At 50.0% G+C, this 15,225-nt stretch overlaps 1 protein-coding gene across 7 annotated transcripts in view; it reads left to right on the forward strand.

The window, feature by feature from the left end:
• The window catches only part of ADARB1 (adenosine deaminase RNA specific B1), a 144,175-nt gene extending 129,268 nt beyond the window's left edge, over positions 1-14,907 (forward strand). For 5 of the 7 annotated variants that reach the window (XM_044750759.2, XM_044750758.2, XM_070489014.1 and 2 more), the window contains 2 exons: positions 9,670-9,848; positions 10,820-14,907. In XM_044750759.2, coding sequence (XP_044606694.2) covers positions 9,670-9,848; positions 10,820-10,999 — 359 coding nt within the window. In that variant the 3' untranslated portion in view covers positions 11,000-14,907. Of the gene's footprint in view, positions 1-9,669; positions 9,849-10,819 lie in introns of those variants that run through there. The other 2 variants (XM_070489016.1, XR_011495444.1) reach the window with 2 other exon arrangements.
• Positions 14,908-15,225: the final 318 nt, after the last annotated feature.

Below are 15,225 nucleotides of genomic sequence, written 5' to 3' on the forward strand. Positions count from 1 at the left end.
CGAAACACTGGGCTGCCTGCAGCAGAGCGCGCGAACTTAACCACTCGGCCACAGGGCCAGCCCCAAGGCTTTTTTTTTTAAGACAGCAGCCAGGGCCCCACCCCAAACCTCCCCAGTCAGAACCTCAGAGGCAGGACACACGTGTGCTTACTCTTTAAAGCTTCGTGTCTGATTCCATCTGCTCGGAACCACCGAATTCATCACGGTGGCTGTCTCTGGGGTTGTAGCTTTAATTTTCTTCTCTGAGGTTTTTGTGAATTTTTGCAACTTTCCTCAATGAGCAAGTATTACTTCTTTTTTTTGAGGAAGATTAGCCCTGAGCTAACATCTGCTGCCAATCCTCATCTTTTTTGCTGAGGAAGACTGGCCCTGGGCTAACATCCGTGCCCATCCTCCTCTACTTTATATGTGGGACACCTACCACAGCGTGGCGTGCCAAGCAGTACCCTGTCCACAGCCGGGATGCGAACCCGCGAACCCCAGGCCGCCGAGAAGCAGAACGTGCAAACTTAACTTTTGCGCCACCGGGCCGGCCCCACAAGTGTCACTTCTTGATGAGAACAATATTTTTTCTTTTTAAATTATCCTGTCATGTTCTTTCAAAGCTTTGCTGAGGTGTGTATAATTGACATGTAATAAACTGTGTATTTAAAGGATACAATTCGATATGTGTTGATCTGTGCAGCCGGCACCACAGTGAAGATAATGAACCTGTCCATCACCCCCAAGGTTTCCTAGTGCCCCTTGGGAACTTCTCCACCATCCCACCCCCAGGCAACCACTGATGTGCTTTCTGCCAATGTAGATGTTTGCATTTTCTAGGATTTTACAAAAATCTCAGATTTTACAAAAATGATGTGTACTGTGTACTTTTTTATCTGGCTTATTTCATTCAGCATAATTATTTTGAGATCTGTCCATGTTGGTTGTGTTTATCAATAGTTCATTCCTTTTCATTGCTGAGTAGTATTCCACTGTGTGGATAAACTATAACTTGTTTATCCACCAACTGTCAATGGCATTTGGGTTGTTTCCAGTCTTACAATCACAGATGAAGCTGCTAAGAACATTCTTGCAGGCGTGCCTCATTTTATTGCGCTTTGCTTTTTTTGCACTTTGCAAATATTGCATTTTTTACAAAACTTTTCTCCAGCAAAAAGATTTCAACTCAGATGATGGTTAGCATTTTTTTTAGCAATAAAGCAATAATTAACGAAGGTGGATGTGCGCTGTTTTTTAGACCTAATGCTATTGCACACTTAGTAGACTAAAGTGTAATGTAAGCATAACTTTAATATGCACTGGGAAACCAAAAGATTCTTGTAACTCACTTTATTGCAATATTCGCTTTATGGCAGTGGTCTGGAAGTGAACCTGCAATATCTCCGAGGTCTGCCTGTACAAGCCTTTGTCTGGACATTTACTTACATTTCTCTTGGGTGAATACCTAGGAGTGGAAAGTCTGGGTTATGAGATAGGTGTATGTTGAACTTTTTAGAACATTGTCACACTTTTCCAAAGTGGTTATGCCATTTTACGTCCCCACCAGCAGTGTGTGAGAATTTTAGTCCTTCACGTCCTGCGGGCACCTGGTATGTGCGGTGGCTGAGACATTCTAACAGGTACAAATGCTGTTACATTGTGGTTTTAATGTACATTTCCCTAACGACTAATGAAGTTGAGCATCTTTTCATGTGCTAATTTGCCATCATACGTCTTCTTTAGTAACTGTTTAAAACTTTTGCACATTTCTTATTGAGTTGTTTAATTTCTTACTACTGAGTTTTGAGAGTTATATATTCTGGATACGAGTCCTTTATCAGATATATAATATTAAAATGTTTGTCTTTTCATTCTATTAACAGCGTCTTTCAGAGACGAAATAATTTCAGTTTTGATAAAATCCTGTTTTTCTTTGATGGATCATGCTTTTGATACTGTATCACAGAAATGTTAGCCTAAGTCAGCGTCACAAAGATTTTCTCCTATATTGTGTTCTTAGAAATTTTACATTTAGGGCTATATTCCATTTTGAGTTAATACTTGTACAGGATGTGAGGTATGAATTGAATTTCGTTTTTTAACATATAGGATATCCAGTTGATATAGCACATTTGTTGAAAAGTGCGTCCTTTCTCCGTTGAATGGCTTAGTCAAAAACCCATTGGCGTATGTACGCACAGGTCTGTTTCTGGGCCCTGGTGTTTTCATCTCTTCGTCTTGGTGCCGGTGTCACTCTGTCACGATTACCGTGGTTTTACCCTAAGTTCTGGGGTCAGGTAGAGTTAGTGCTCCAACTTTGTACTTCTTTCTCAGAGTTGGTTTGGCTGCTTAGGTCCTTTCTGCATTTCCATAATTTTATAATCAGCGTATCAATTTCTACATAAAAGCCTGTTGGATTTTGATCTATCCAGATGCCTTTGATTTCTGTCTTCCCTCGTTGTCCCTGGACGGGCCCCCAACACAGTGTTGAGCAGAAGTAAGAGCAGCCGGCTGGTCTCGTGTGTGGTCTCAGGGGAAAGCTTTCAGGCTTCCACTGTTAAGTATGATGTTAGCAATAGGTTTTCTCATAGATGCCTTTATCAGTTTAGGGAAGTTTCTTTCTATTCCTAGTTTGATAAGAGTTTTTAATCAGGAATGAATGTCGGATTTTGTCAAATGCTTATTTCTACTTTATTGAAATGATCATTTGGTTCTTTTTTTGGTGTGTTAATATGGTGACATTGATTGATTTCTTTAAATATTAAACCAACCTTGCATTCCTGGGACAAACCTTATGTGGTCATTATGTATTATTCTTTTTATATATTTATGGATTTGACTTGCTAAAATTTTGTTTAGAATTTTTACATCTGTGATATACTGGTCTGTAGTTTTCTTTTAATGTCTTTGTCAGGTTTGGGTGTCAGGGTGATGCTGGCCTCATGAAATGAGTTGAGAAGCATTTTGTCCTCTTCAGTTTTATGGAGGAATTTGTTTAGATTTGATGTCAGTTTTTCCTTAGACAGTGGGTAGAATTCACCAGTGAGGCCATCTGGGCCTGAGGTTTTCTTTGTGAGAAAGTATCTAGAAATTCAATTTCTATGATAAATATAGGACTACTCGTGTTATCTAGTCTTCCCTGAGTGAGCTTTGGTCATTTATGTTTTTCAGAGGATGTATCCATTTCATCTCAGTTGTCGAATTAGTGGCATAGAAGTGTTCATGACGTTCCTTTATCACCCTTTCACTCTCCGTGGGATCTCTGGTGATATCAGCTCTTTTTCATTCCGTATGTTGGTGTTTGTGTCTTTATTTTTTCCTGATCAGTCTCGCTAGAGGCTTACCAATTTTATTGATTGTCCTCTAAGAACTGACTTTTGGTTTCGTTGATTTTTTTCTGTTGTTTTCTGCTTTATATTTAAACAATTTCTGCTCTGAGCTTTATTGTTTTCTTTTTTCTGCTTGCTTTATGTTTCAATTGCTCTTCTCTTTCTAGTTTTTTAAGCTGCTAACACAGGTCATTGTTTTGAGACCTTTCTTTACTGCCTTCCCAGCATTTCACAAATTTTGCTAAGTTATCATTTTCACTCATTTTTAAATACTCTGTCCCAGGGGTTATTTAGAAGTCTGCTATTTAGTTTCAAAATATTAGGGGATTTACAGAGATCTCTCTGTTATTGATTTCTATTTAGTTTCACTTTATGACTTGAATCTTTCTACCTTTATTGAGATTTGTTTTATGGACCAGGATAAAATCTTTGTAAATGTTTCATGAAAACTTGAAAAAAATGTGTGTCTGCTCTTTCTGGGCAGAGTATCTGTGGATGTCAATTAGGCAGAGTTTGGTTGTGTTGTCTCTTTTATGTCCTTACTAATCTTCAGCTTGATCCATCAGTTATTAATAAAGGAACATTGAAGATCTCTTGACTATAATTGTGCTTTTGTCTACTTCTCCTTCTAATTTTTTTCATTTTTTACTTCGTGTATTTTGTAGCTCTGTGATTGGGTACATAAAAATGTAGAATTGTGGATTTCTCTTATAAGTTGGCCTCCTTTATCATTATAGAGTGATCTTCTTTATCTCTGGTAATACTCTTCACTTTGGAATCTGCTTTGTCTGGCATTGCTGTAGCTTCTCCAACTTTCTTTCTGTTACTGGTGGCACAGTACATCTTTTCCCACCCTTTTATTTTAAACTATTTTGTATTATTTTATATTGAAAGTATGTTTCTTGTAAGCTGCATATATCTGGATCTTGCTACCCCCCGCCACTCCTGACAGTCTCTGCCTTTTCTTGGGGTGCTTAGACCATTTATGTTTATTGTGATGACTGACATGGTTATGTTTAGATCTGTCATCTTGGGACTTATTTTCTATTTGTTCCATATGTTGTTTTTTCCCTTTTCCTCTTTTTCTTCTTTTGCATTAATTATATTTTATGATTCCATTTTAACTCCTTCTTTACTTTTTGGCTATAACTTTTTATTTTGTTGATTTAGGGTTTGTTTTGTTGTTTTAGGGTTTACAGTATGCATCCTTAACTTATCACAATCTGCCTTCAACTGGTAAACAGCTTCATGTGCAGGATAAGAACCTTACAATAGTGTACCTCCGTTTCTCCTCTTCTGGCCTTTGTGTGGTGTTGTCATGCATTTAACTTTGCATCTATTAAAAAATCCCACACTGCAGTATTATTTTTGTTTCAACAGTCAGTTCACTTTGAAGGAGATTTACAGTTTCTGGTGCTTAAATTAGTCCAACAGCTTGCTGATTTTCGGGGGTTTTATTTTTTCCAATCTCTTTCTCTGTGTTTCGTTCTGGATGGTTTCTGTTGCTGTGTCTTCAAGTTTGCTAATCTTCTGCAGTCTCTATTCTGTGGTAATGCCATCACGGGTGCTTCTTCTCTTAGACATTGTAGTTTTCATCTCTAGAAGTTTGTATCTAACCTTTTATATCTTTATACGTTTGTTGTGTCTTCTTGTGTTCTGTGTGTGAGTGTTGGGCCCATTCCTTCCAATCCTTGCAGGTGGTTCTCCCCAGCCTCGAGCGCTGTGTGTGCTCCGCTCAGCCCTTGCTGGTCTCCAGGGCCCCTCTGTGCCGCTCTCTCACCTCTGCTCCTCTGTCCTGTGGGCGCTCGATTCGAGGAGTCTGCAGGCTCTGCCGGGCTCCCCTTCCATGCACTGCTGCCTGGAGACCTCCAAGGGACTCACCTGATGTATCCCATCCCTCAGGAGTGGCTGTCCTCCATTGCTTGATGTCCAGGGTCTTGAAGACCAGTGTTTCATGTGTTATGTCTGGTTTTCTGGATTTTTTAGGCAGGAGGGTATCTAGAAGCTGTTACTCCATCTTACCCAGAAGCAGAAGTCTGGACTTATTTTTGACTCACAGTAACACACTGATCCTTGCTGCTTTACCCTCCAAGATAAACTACTTTTACAACATACGCTTGGTCATCCAGGGCAGCTGGTTTTATGGGACTGTGACTGAGTGAACGCTGGGTCAACATCTCCACGTCTTAGTCAGATTCCCTGGAAGGCAGAGACTGAGGTGGATTTAAGGTGCCTGGCTGGGGAAGGGCATTCAGGGCAGCAGCGTGGATGACTGGAAGGGAGGCAGGAGAGATGTGAGAGGAAAGGGTCCTGCATCCGCTGTTGCATCAGGACAGCGCAGCCTGTGTCTGCTCGACGGGCGGGCCGAGCTTCAGGGGGCGGCTGCCGCATGCGTCGTGGGGAGCCATACTCCCAGAGAAGCTGCCCTGCGCCTCTGGCTGGTCATCCTGCCCTTCACGCCCCCATCCCTCACCTGTGCTGCCATGTGCCGTCGAGGCAGATGTGTGGGAGGCTGGCCTGCCTGGCTGCGCGGTGGTAGCCCCAGGGAGGGAGCGCCTGCCAGCAGGGATGTGACTCTGGAGAGGAGTGGGACACCCCAGAACCATGGTGCCCACCGGCCGCCTGTCACTGCCTACCGTGACGAGATGGTGGCATTAGGGTCCCGTGCCGTGGAGATTCACCGCCCCGCGACGGCAAGGTTGGAGCCCTCTGTCCCGCACAGGGGAGGACGGCCACACTGGCTGCAGGATTCCCACGCAGGGTCTCGTGCAGCCACATGGTCTGCACTGACTCCTCAGGTCTCATCCAGAGATGCCGTCACACAGCTCATCTTGTTTACATCAGCACCATCAGAACTCAGTGAAGGTGTGAAGCCTTTTAAGGAAACATTACAGCCGCCTCTTCCCAGTTCTTTTCATCTGCAGGGAGTGGAGCCGTAGGTGGGCTGCTCTCTGGCTCCAGGTGCCCAAGTCTGGCTCCCTTGGGGGCGGTTAAGCCGTCGGCTCTACCTGCTCTGCTGGGTCAGTTCCCTACTCCTTGCTGCCGTGTGGTTCTGGAACGAACACAGTTTTATCAAAATGAGGTGACAGCTAGAGAAAAAGGAGACACTTTGTCTTGGAGATTGTGTAAAAATTCAATTTTTAAAGGACGAAATTTAACCTAGGAGTCGTGACTATTAACTTTTTACCCAGATCCTTTAGAACTATTTAATCCTTACAAACTGAAGAAGAAAAACCTTTTCTGTGATCCGGGGCCTCTCGTGAACAGCGTTCGGGCACCCTGTGGCCTCTGGGTTCACGAGAACGTTCCAGCTGTGCTTTTATCAAAGATGCTCTTAGGAAGGTAAGTTGTTGAATGCGTTTGTGCTTTCAGTTTGATTTTCTGCTTTTTAAGTGTTTCCTGCTCTATGTGGTAAATGAGTTTGCTAATTGGCCTGTTATTCCCTGCTTCTCAGCCGACGCGTAGTGGTGTGTTTGGTGGTTTACGGTGACATTTTCACAGGATTAAGTAGGAAAACTCTTTCAGCCAACTGAGCCTGGTTTGCCTGATATTTTCAGTGCTTGTGTGCAACACAGCACACACACGCAGCCCTGCCACCCGCTGTGTGTACCCATCGGGAGTATGTGCATGGGTCACCAGAACACACGGTCAGAAACACTCCCGTGCTCGCCCTTCAAAAAAGCCGAGTACTAGGAAAAAGCCAAGCGAGGAAGCGTGCTGTGGCGTGTTCCCACCGGGAACCTGTGCGGCTGCGGGACGAGGCGGCCGCCACGCTGTGCGGGACGGGGGTGCGTCTCACTCACGTAATCTCGACTGAAAGATGGCAGACAAAGAGGAGCACCCGGATATGAGCACCCGTTTACATCAAGTCCAGGGCGGCAGCGCGAGTCCATGTTGCTGGAGGGTGGCGTGGCGGCTCCGTGGGGCAGGGGCGGTGACCACAGAGCCAGGGGCCCCGGCTGCCAGGGGCTTTGTTCATGTACCAGATGCTGGTTACAGGCATGCACACTCTGTGAGGAGCCATCAAGCTGTACACTTGCCATTTGTTATGCTTCAATTGAGATACTTAGGAAAAGTGAAATGATTAAATGCCCACGTCTTAGAATGAAAAAGTGATTCAGCAGCTTAACGGGAAAGGCAGACACCTTGGACTCACCCTGAGGCTTTTTTCAGAATCCGGTCTCTTTCATATCGGGAAGGACCTACAGGTTTCTGAGCTTTAAGCTGGGTGGATGGAAGGGCCCTGTGTTGAGACTGAGGCTGGCGACATTGGAGGGGGGCAGGCAGGGGGCGCGGGTGAGCCGAGCCAGAACTGACCGTCGAGGTTGGGGACATTGGAAGGGGCAGGCGGGGGGCGTGGGTGGGCTGAGCCATTTGAGAGGACAGTGGCTAGATGAGTCTGACATTAGAAGACAGGTCTGGCTGGAGGCAGAGTTCGGGAGCTCATGTCTTTGTAAACGTTAGGAGGTCAGTCCTGTGACCTGAGGGACAGTGGGATGGTCTGTACCGTCTGCTCCATCTCTGGCGCGTGTCTGCCTCACACCAGCCTCGTCAGTGTCATGGACCGGGACCTCCCTGAGCTGGGATCTAAGTCATTTAACTTCCAGACTCCTCACTGGGTCTTTGAGAAGGATTGTGTAGAGCAGACGGTCCCAGAGCCCGTGGCTGGGCAGCTAGACTGCGCCCCGCGGCGCTCAGAAAGATCTCAGAGGCGGCCACTGTGGCCTGTAGAGCAAAAGATTATAGTGGAAACCAGGCAGCGTTGTGGGTGGATGGACAGAGGACGTGCACCTTTTAATCTGCGCCCTTCCTGTAAACAGATAATTATTTTTCAAGCATCCATTTAGTGCGTGGTAACCCTGAGTCACATTCTGACTCACTGTGAAGTCTCTGGGTTAGAGACAATGTAATACCTGGGGACACTGGCTGCTGATGAGCGTGAGTCCTCTCGGGACCAGCAGCAGCTTCTGGTACCCTTAGGTGTTTCCTCCACATGGGAGACGAGCATCCCGCTGCCTCTTTCCCTCCTGGAAGCAGCAGTCGGTGCGGCGATGCTTGGGAACCAGTTCCTGCTCGGGGAGGAGCTCCCCGCCACCGTCCACAGGGTTTGTGTTAAATGCCACGGCAGCCCTTTGAGAAGCCCCAGCAAATGCTTATTACACTTTCTGGTTTTTTAAGGAACAGCCCCTACTCGCCCTGAGTGCTGAGGCTTCGAGTTCACACACGCACCAGCCTGAGACCATGGAGGTGCAGGCAGGCCGGCCCCTCTGAGACCAACCGCTCCCCTGACCGCCTTCCGCGCTCACCCTCCGGGTGGGTTCCGTCCGCCTTACAAGCGCACGGACTTCACATTAAGCACACATTGTCCCTTTTAGTAAATGTCCCAGACCTCCGTGGCACATAGATGTGAATTTCCTCCCTTTGCTGCCTCATCCTACCTTCAGACGACCCGCAGGGCTGCCCTGGAGAAGTGAGGCCTCTTTTCGTGCTGAAGCTTCAGATGAGATCTCCACACTCTGAGCCAGGCCTGGTGGCCAACCTGAGCCAGCCAGACCTGCTCGTCTCGGCTTTAATCTCCTGTACGAGAGAGGGGTAAATGGCCACTGGAGCAGATGAAGAGCGAGGGGGCGGGAGCGGAAGCCCTGTGGAGCTGGGTTAGCGCCCCGAGCTGTGGAGAGTGCGTACGGCCGTGCCCAGACCTGGGCCAGCTCCTCTTGTAGGCATGTTGTAAAGACTCTCATCCTTAGTCTCTTCCGATTGGGGTGACCCATATCATCCATGTGAATGGATAATCAAATCCGATATACGGATGGGGTTGTCTGCGTTAATTCTCAGTTATCTGAGTGTCTTTTCAAAAACTTTCAACCCCACGAAACGAGCCTTAGAGCAGTTAAGACAGGACAGTTTAAATGTGGTAAGAAAACGCGTGTAGGCTTTTGTGAGGAATTCGGATTTCTTGTATCTTGGGTGTAGCGCCTGCGGGGCAGGGTGGCCCAAAGGCGCCTGGCCCCTGGCGTGCAGGGCGTGAGCAGCAGAGCGGGTGTGGTGCGCTAGGAGCAGCCCCGCCAGCATGACTTTGTGGGATCGCGAGTTAATCCCAGTAGTGTCTCACCCATGTATGCATGGGCCATCAGATTTCTGGCTCCGCTGGCCTGAGTGACCTCAGAAGTGCTGTGAATTTGCACGGTTTTAGGTTTCTGTGGACCTTCTGCCCGCCTCCCCGGCACAGAGAAGCATGTTTCTGAGCAGCAGAAGGTGGCAGGGGCCTGACGTGAGCCCGCCTGGGCCGTGTGCACCTTTTGGGCACCGAGCGCTATGCTGGGCTCCGCGTCACCTCGCCCGTGTCTCTCTGTTCCAGGCATCAGCAACGCAGAAGCGCGGCAGCCGGGGAAGGCACCCAACTTCAGCGTCAACTGGACGGTGGGCGACGCGGCCATCGAGGTCATCAATGCCACAACCGGGAAGGATGAGCTGGGCCGCCCCTCCCGCCTGTGTAAGCACGCGTTGTACTGTCGCTGGATGCGTGTGCACGGCAAGGTACTGAGGTGCCCTCGCGGCCTGCGCCGGCCCCACCTCCCCACAGCTTGTCCGTCCTCTCTCTACCGCTCCCGTCCGCCCCGCCGCTGTCGTCCCCATGGCCCTTCCGAAACCTCTCTGTTTCTTGGTGGTTTTCAGCTTAGAGTCTGGCCTGGCTCTCCAGATCCTAAAGCAGCCTCGGCCGCGGGGGCAGTGTCTTCCTTCCTCCCCACCCTGGAATCTGACCCGCCTCCCCTGCCCCTCACGCCTCCTGGGGGAGCGTCTCGCCTCAGACCTGAGCATCCCAGGAAAGCAGAGCCAGGCCCGGCAGCTGGGTAGACCCGGGTTCAGTTCAGCCCTCCGGGAAGGCTGTTGACATCCTTTTGTCGGAGCAGAAGCTTCAGGGCCCTTTTTACCCCCAAGTGAGATCTTCTGTAGTCGATCAGTGTGTTGCCAGTTTTCGTTTATTTGTAAGCCAGTCGATGGCATTTGTTTATCTTGAAGCTGGCGCTGAACTTGGCATGGGAGGACAGACAGAAGGTGCCGTGTTCGGAGGCCCTGTCCGCACAGGTGCTCGCACGGGCCGGCGGACTCACGTGTCACAGGCACGGGTTCGCCAGCCCTGGGAGGCAGCGCCGCGGGGTTCTTAGTGTGGTAAAATGTGCAAACGTCAGAGGTGTTGCTTTTTAAATAGCTGAAAACGTTAAGATGAAATCTGGCTCGACTGTTTGTGGGTTGCCAGAAGCACTTCCTAGGACCCGGGGTCTCCAGCTGCCTGCTTAGCCACAACCCGCTCCTCGGGGACGAGGAGCAGACCCTGAGAGAGGGGTTCCCGCCCGGTCTGCCGGTGGCCATCCCTCGGGGGCAGGCTCCTTCTGCTGGGTGGCTTCCCCCCAGAAGCCTACGAACACCATTTTCTGAACATCTTACTTGAGGTTTATTTCCTGCTCTTATTGCTTAAACAGTTGTACTTGTGTTTTCTCTTTTCACAGGTTCCCTCCAACTTATTACGCTCCAAGATCACTAAACCCAACATGTACCACGAGTCCAAACTGGCAGCGAAGGAGTACCAGGCCGCCAAGGCCTGTCTGTTCAAAGCCTTCATCAAAGCCGGCCTGGGCGCCTGGGTGGAGAAGCCCACCGAGCAGGACCAGTTCTCTCTCACACCCTGACCGGGCCTGGCGCAGGGCTGCCGGCCGTCCAGCTCTGTCCCGGAACCTCACATCTGACCCTGGGGACAGGCCCGGGGCAGGGCTTCCGGGCGCCCAGCACTGTCCCTGGAACCTCACATCTGACCTGGGGGCAGGCGGGGGGATGTGGGGTGCCAGACGTCCAACACTGACCGCCAGAACCTCACATCTGACCTGGGGGCAGGCACGCGCTCCGAGGAGGGTGTGGAGAGGTGTTGGGGTCTCTCCGTGGCAGCATTTCCCCTTTCGAATTATCCAGTGACTGCTTCAATCTCAGTTGTTTAGAAATTGAGTTCTACTGAGTAGGACTTCCTTAAGTTTAGGAAAATAGAAATTCCTTTGTGTGAAATTCTTGAATAATTTATTCAGAGCTAGGAACCTGGTTTGTAAAATAAGGAGAAATTACGTCAGGTCACTCTTACGCCACATTATTTTAACTGCAAAGAAGCATTTCTAGGTGGAGGAGGCGAGGACGTGGAGGGGGAAGCAGTAACCTGGAGAGACTGTCGAGCGTGTGTGCACACAGGTCCCTTCTCCCTGCTGGCCCTTCTGTGACCCAGCTCCCAGCGCGGGGGTCAGGGCCCGCCGAGGGAGGAGGCACCCGCAGGATGGGGCCCGACCCTCCACGCACACGAGTCCACGTCGCGGCAGCCTGGCGGGCTGTCCCGTGGAGTCGCAGCCCAGCTCCCTGGGCTTCAGCCTCCTCTAGATGCTTCCGTGCCCCTCGTAGGATCATGTCATGGGAAACTTTTCTTGGTTTACTTCTAAATGATCAAAGGTAAAACATGGCCAGCAGTCCTGGCCAGTCATTTGGGTTTTTAAGCAGTATTTTGCTCTTAGAGACTAGAAGGCATCATGGGGGCCCCTGCACATAGCCCTGAGCGCCCGCCTCCTCCCTCTGAGCCCCGCGGGCAGGAGCGGCCGTCCGCGGATCTTCACAGGATGGAGGTAGAGTTCGCTAAGTAGATGTTCATTCTTGGAAAATAACACTTAAGGTATATTTTTAAATTATTCTTTCCAGCTTTATCAAAGACGTGTTTGAAAAATAAGACGTATGCAGGCTGACAGCTGGGGGGGGCAGCGTGCCGCGGGCGTGGTCTCCACCAGGGTCCAGATGGTGATTGTCACGGCAGGGAATGGGGTGCTGCTGGCGTCTGGGGGACCCCAGGACGCTGCTTCACGCCCGACAGCACACAAGAAGGCCCCGGGCAGGCTGAGCCAGCCAGCAGGCCAGCCGCGGTCGAGGGCCCTGGGTGGCCCGCCTCGGCCCGGGCTCCGAGGTCTGCACCACTTGCCTTGTGCTTCCACTCAGGATCGGGGGAACCAGACAGAGCGCTTCCTGCCCTTTGCCCATTCAGTGCCAAGTCGTGGCTCCGGAGGGGGTCTCGTGGGTGCTGTAGGCAGAGACGAGGGCAGACCCCGCCCCACAGCAAAGTCCAGGATGTCGACACCTGTGAGGCATTGAGCTATGTCCTGTGTCCTTTACGGGCTCAGAAAATGTGGAACAGGAGCAGAGTGGCCCGCTGTCATTCTGGCCCAGACCTCGTGTGCTCAGAGCAGGAGGTTTAGACCCAGAGCGCCATGCCTCTTGATGCCTCCACCTGTCTGCACCCAGCGGCGAGGGTGGCGCGTTGCCGGGGACTGACCAGGTTCAGAGGACGAGGGGTGCCCACACCAGCCTTCTCCCCTTCTGCAGGGTAGCTGCTTGTCCCGAACCAGTCGGAGCGCGGGCCTCAGCCCCGTTGCCACAGCAGGGTCTGGCTTGGTTAGGATGTGCTGGAGTTTCCTTTGCACAAAATGAAGGGGGTCTGGTGGGTTGCTGCCCCTGCCCAGAGCAGGCTCTTGCACACTCAGAAAAACATCTTGTGAGTCCCTGCGTTTTTATTCTTGTCTCTCTAAATGGTATTTTTTCTAATGGGGATTGGGAAATGGACTTAGTTTTTAAAAAAAAAATGTGGGTTTTGATTACAAAGTGGAGTGGAAATATATTCCGTATACATACAGACGATCGGTATGTCTAGAGTGTCCCTTCTGTCAGATCATAGCTGGAATCAGCCTGAGGCCCCCGTCCCCACCCCAGGGAAACGAATGCCTTACTGTAAGTGTGCGGGTCCCAGCGGACCCCCAAGCTGTGCGCTGCTGCCGTTCCCAGGTGGGGTTTCTGGACTGTCCAGGACAGGCCGATGCAGGGCTGGCACCCGAGAAAGCCCAGGCTGAGCCTGTGGGCCTGGGGAGGAAGGTGGCAGAGGGGGAGCCCCAGGCCGGAGGGAGCAGAGCCTCCGTCTGTGAGTCAGGCCACGGGCGGGGCAGGAGGCTGCACAGCCCCCACCCCTGGGACAGGACTGCTGGAGCGACTCGTCTGCAGAGCAGAAAAGAGAAGGAAATGTTGGCTCCTCCGTGAGACAAACCAGGAAGCTTAACACTTTAAACTCCCCCCAAGTGCGTGTTGTGAGATATCCAGTGGCTGTATCCTTGAGGTCTTATTTGGCATCCAGTGTCCTTAATCTGGTTTTTAGAGACTTATCAGAAAATTCAACACAATGAAGAACTTGATTTTTTAAGAAAAATCTTAAATTTTGAGGACGTTTTGACTAGTGTGGGTCGGGAGGGTTTCTATTCTGTTTTGTTTGCCAAACCTGAAATGTTAATTCCGCAAAGCCTCTGGCCCTTCTGCGGTTCTCAGGCCCATGGGAAGCTGTCCCAACCGCGGGAAGGCGCGAGCGCTGTGGGGCCGAGTGGGGGGACGTTGTCGCATCAGCCCTGACGCCTGCGCAGGGTCGGGAGCTTTCCCCTCTTGTAGGCACGGATGCCAAAGAACTGCGATTTTGATTCTGGGTCTTAACTGAACTTTTCCTGCTGGAGAGTTTCTTTGTAATCGAAACTGATTTTATGTTAAAATGTACAAGCCAACATCTCAGAAGGCGTTGATGTCTCTGGAATTTATTTTCATTCAGATAATCTTGTTGATCTCCAGACGGTTGCATCACTGCTTTCGCTGTGAAGACAGCGTCCTCGTGCCCTCAGGGAGTGGACGAGGGGTGGCGGGCGCCGTCCTCCCCTCCAGGTGCAGGTCCGAGAACAGAATCCGAGTTGCCTTGGAGAGGGCTGTGTCCCCGTCCGGCCACTTTTCTCAGAAAAAGAAAAAAAATACAACACGGATAGATCGTTTTCATTTCTAAAATATCTTACACCAAAATATAAGTCTGCCTCGACTGTAAATTTGATCCCGTGTGAGAAGTGAAATTAGCTAGGTTTCCCACCTCTAAATTCTATTAAATTAGGGAATCTCAAAACGTTTCTTTTCATCGATCCCAAACTATATAAATGAAAAGCGCAGTCTTTGTGATCATGTGTGTCCAGTTTTGTGTGTCCTTGTCCCCTGGCGCGTCCTTTGACTGCCTCTCCCCATCCAGCGGCCAGCCCACGGGCTCTGTGTCCACACCGGGGAGGGCGGGCGGGGCGGGCCTGCTCTGTGCTGACGGCAGCGAGCCTGCACTTGTGTCCCTTGTTGGGAGGACGAGCCCCCAGCCTGGGAGCACTTAGTTTGGCCACAGCAAGGGCTGAGCCGAGGGCTGTCCTTCTGGACACGAGGGTCAGTCTGTGGGATGTTCGCAGAAGGAGCCCCAAATGCTGTTTGCTTCTCCAGACTTTGAGTTATTGTGCTTTTGAGTTTGTTCAGAATTTGGACACTTTGTATGAATGTAATTCCGCCGAGAGACCTGTCCCCAGACACAGTCCTCAGTGTCCTCTGTATGTATATTGATGTATATACCACACAGTGCAACCTGCATGAGCTTCCTTGCACCGAGACCAGCCAGAACCGAGCATGAGACGCCGTCGCATAGACAAAGGATTTGAGATGTTCTCAATAAAAACAAAGTGTTTCACTACTGCAGTGTTGCTGAGATTTTCTCTCCTTCCTAATTTCTTCTCCCCTTGATCCATGGAGAGGTGGGATCAGTCCCAAGGCACGTATTTGGGAGGGTGTGGATAAATGCTGGCTGACTCTGGTCCTGTCGTCTGTGTGTGGCACCGTTTGGGGACAGGGTCTCTGAGTCCTCTCCCCCTTGGATTCTTGGCCTCTTCACCATCTTTCTGAGCATGTTGGCCACTCCCACAGGTAAGGCGGCCTAGAGGACCGTTAGGGCTGCCCTTGTACCTGTCCTGTCTATGGAAAGGGATGATGACGTGCGCCCACATGACCTCTG

Source organism: Equus asinus, chromosome 18, assembly GCF_041296235.1.
Source record: "Equus asinus isolate D_3611 breed Donkey chromosome 18, EquAss-T2T_v2, whole genome shotgun sequence".
NCBI classification, from domain to species: Eukaryota; Metazoa; Chordata; class Mammalia; order Perissodactyla; family Equidae; genus Equus; species Equus asinus.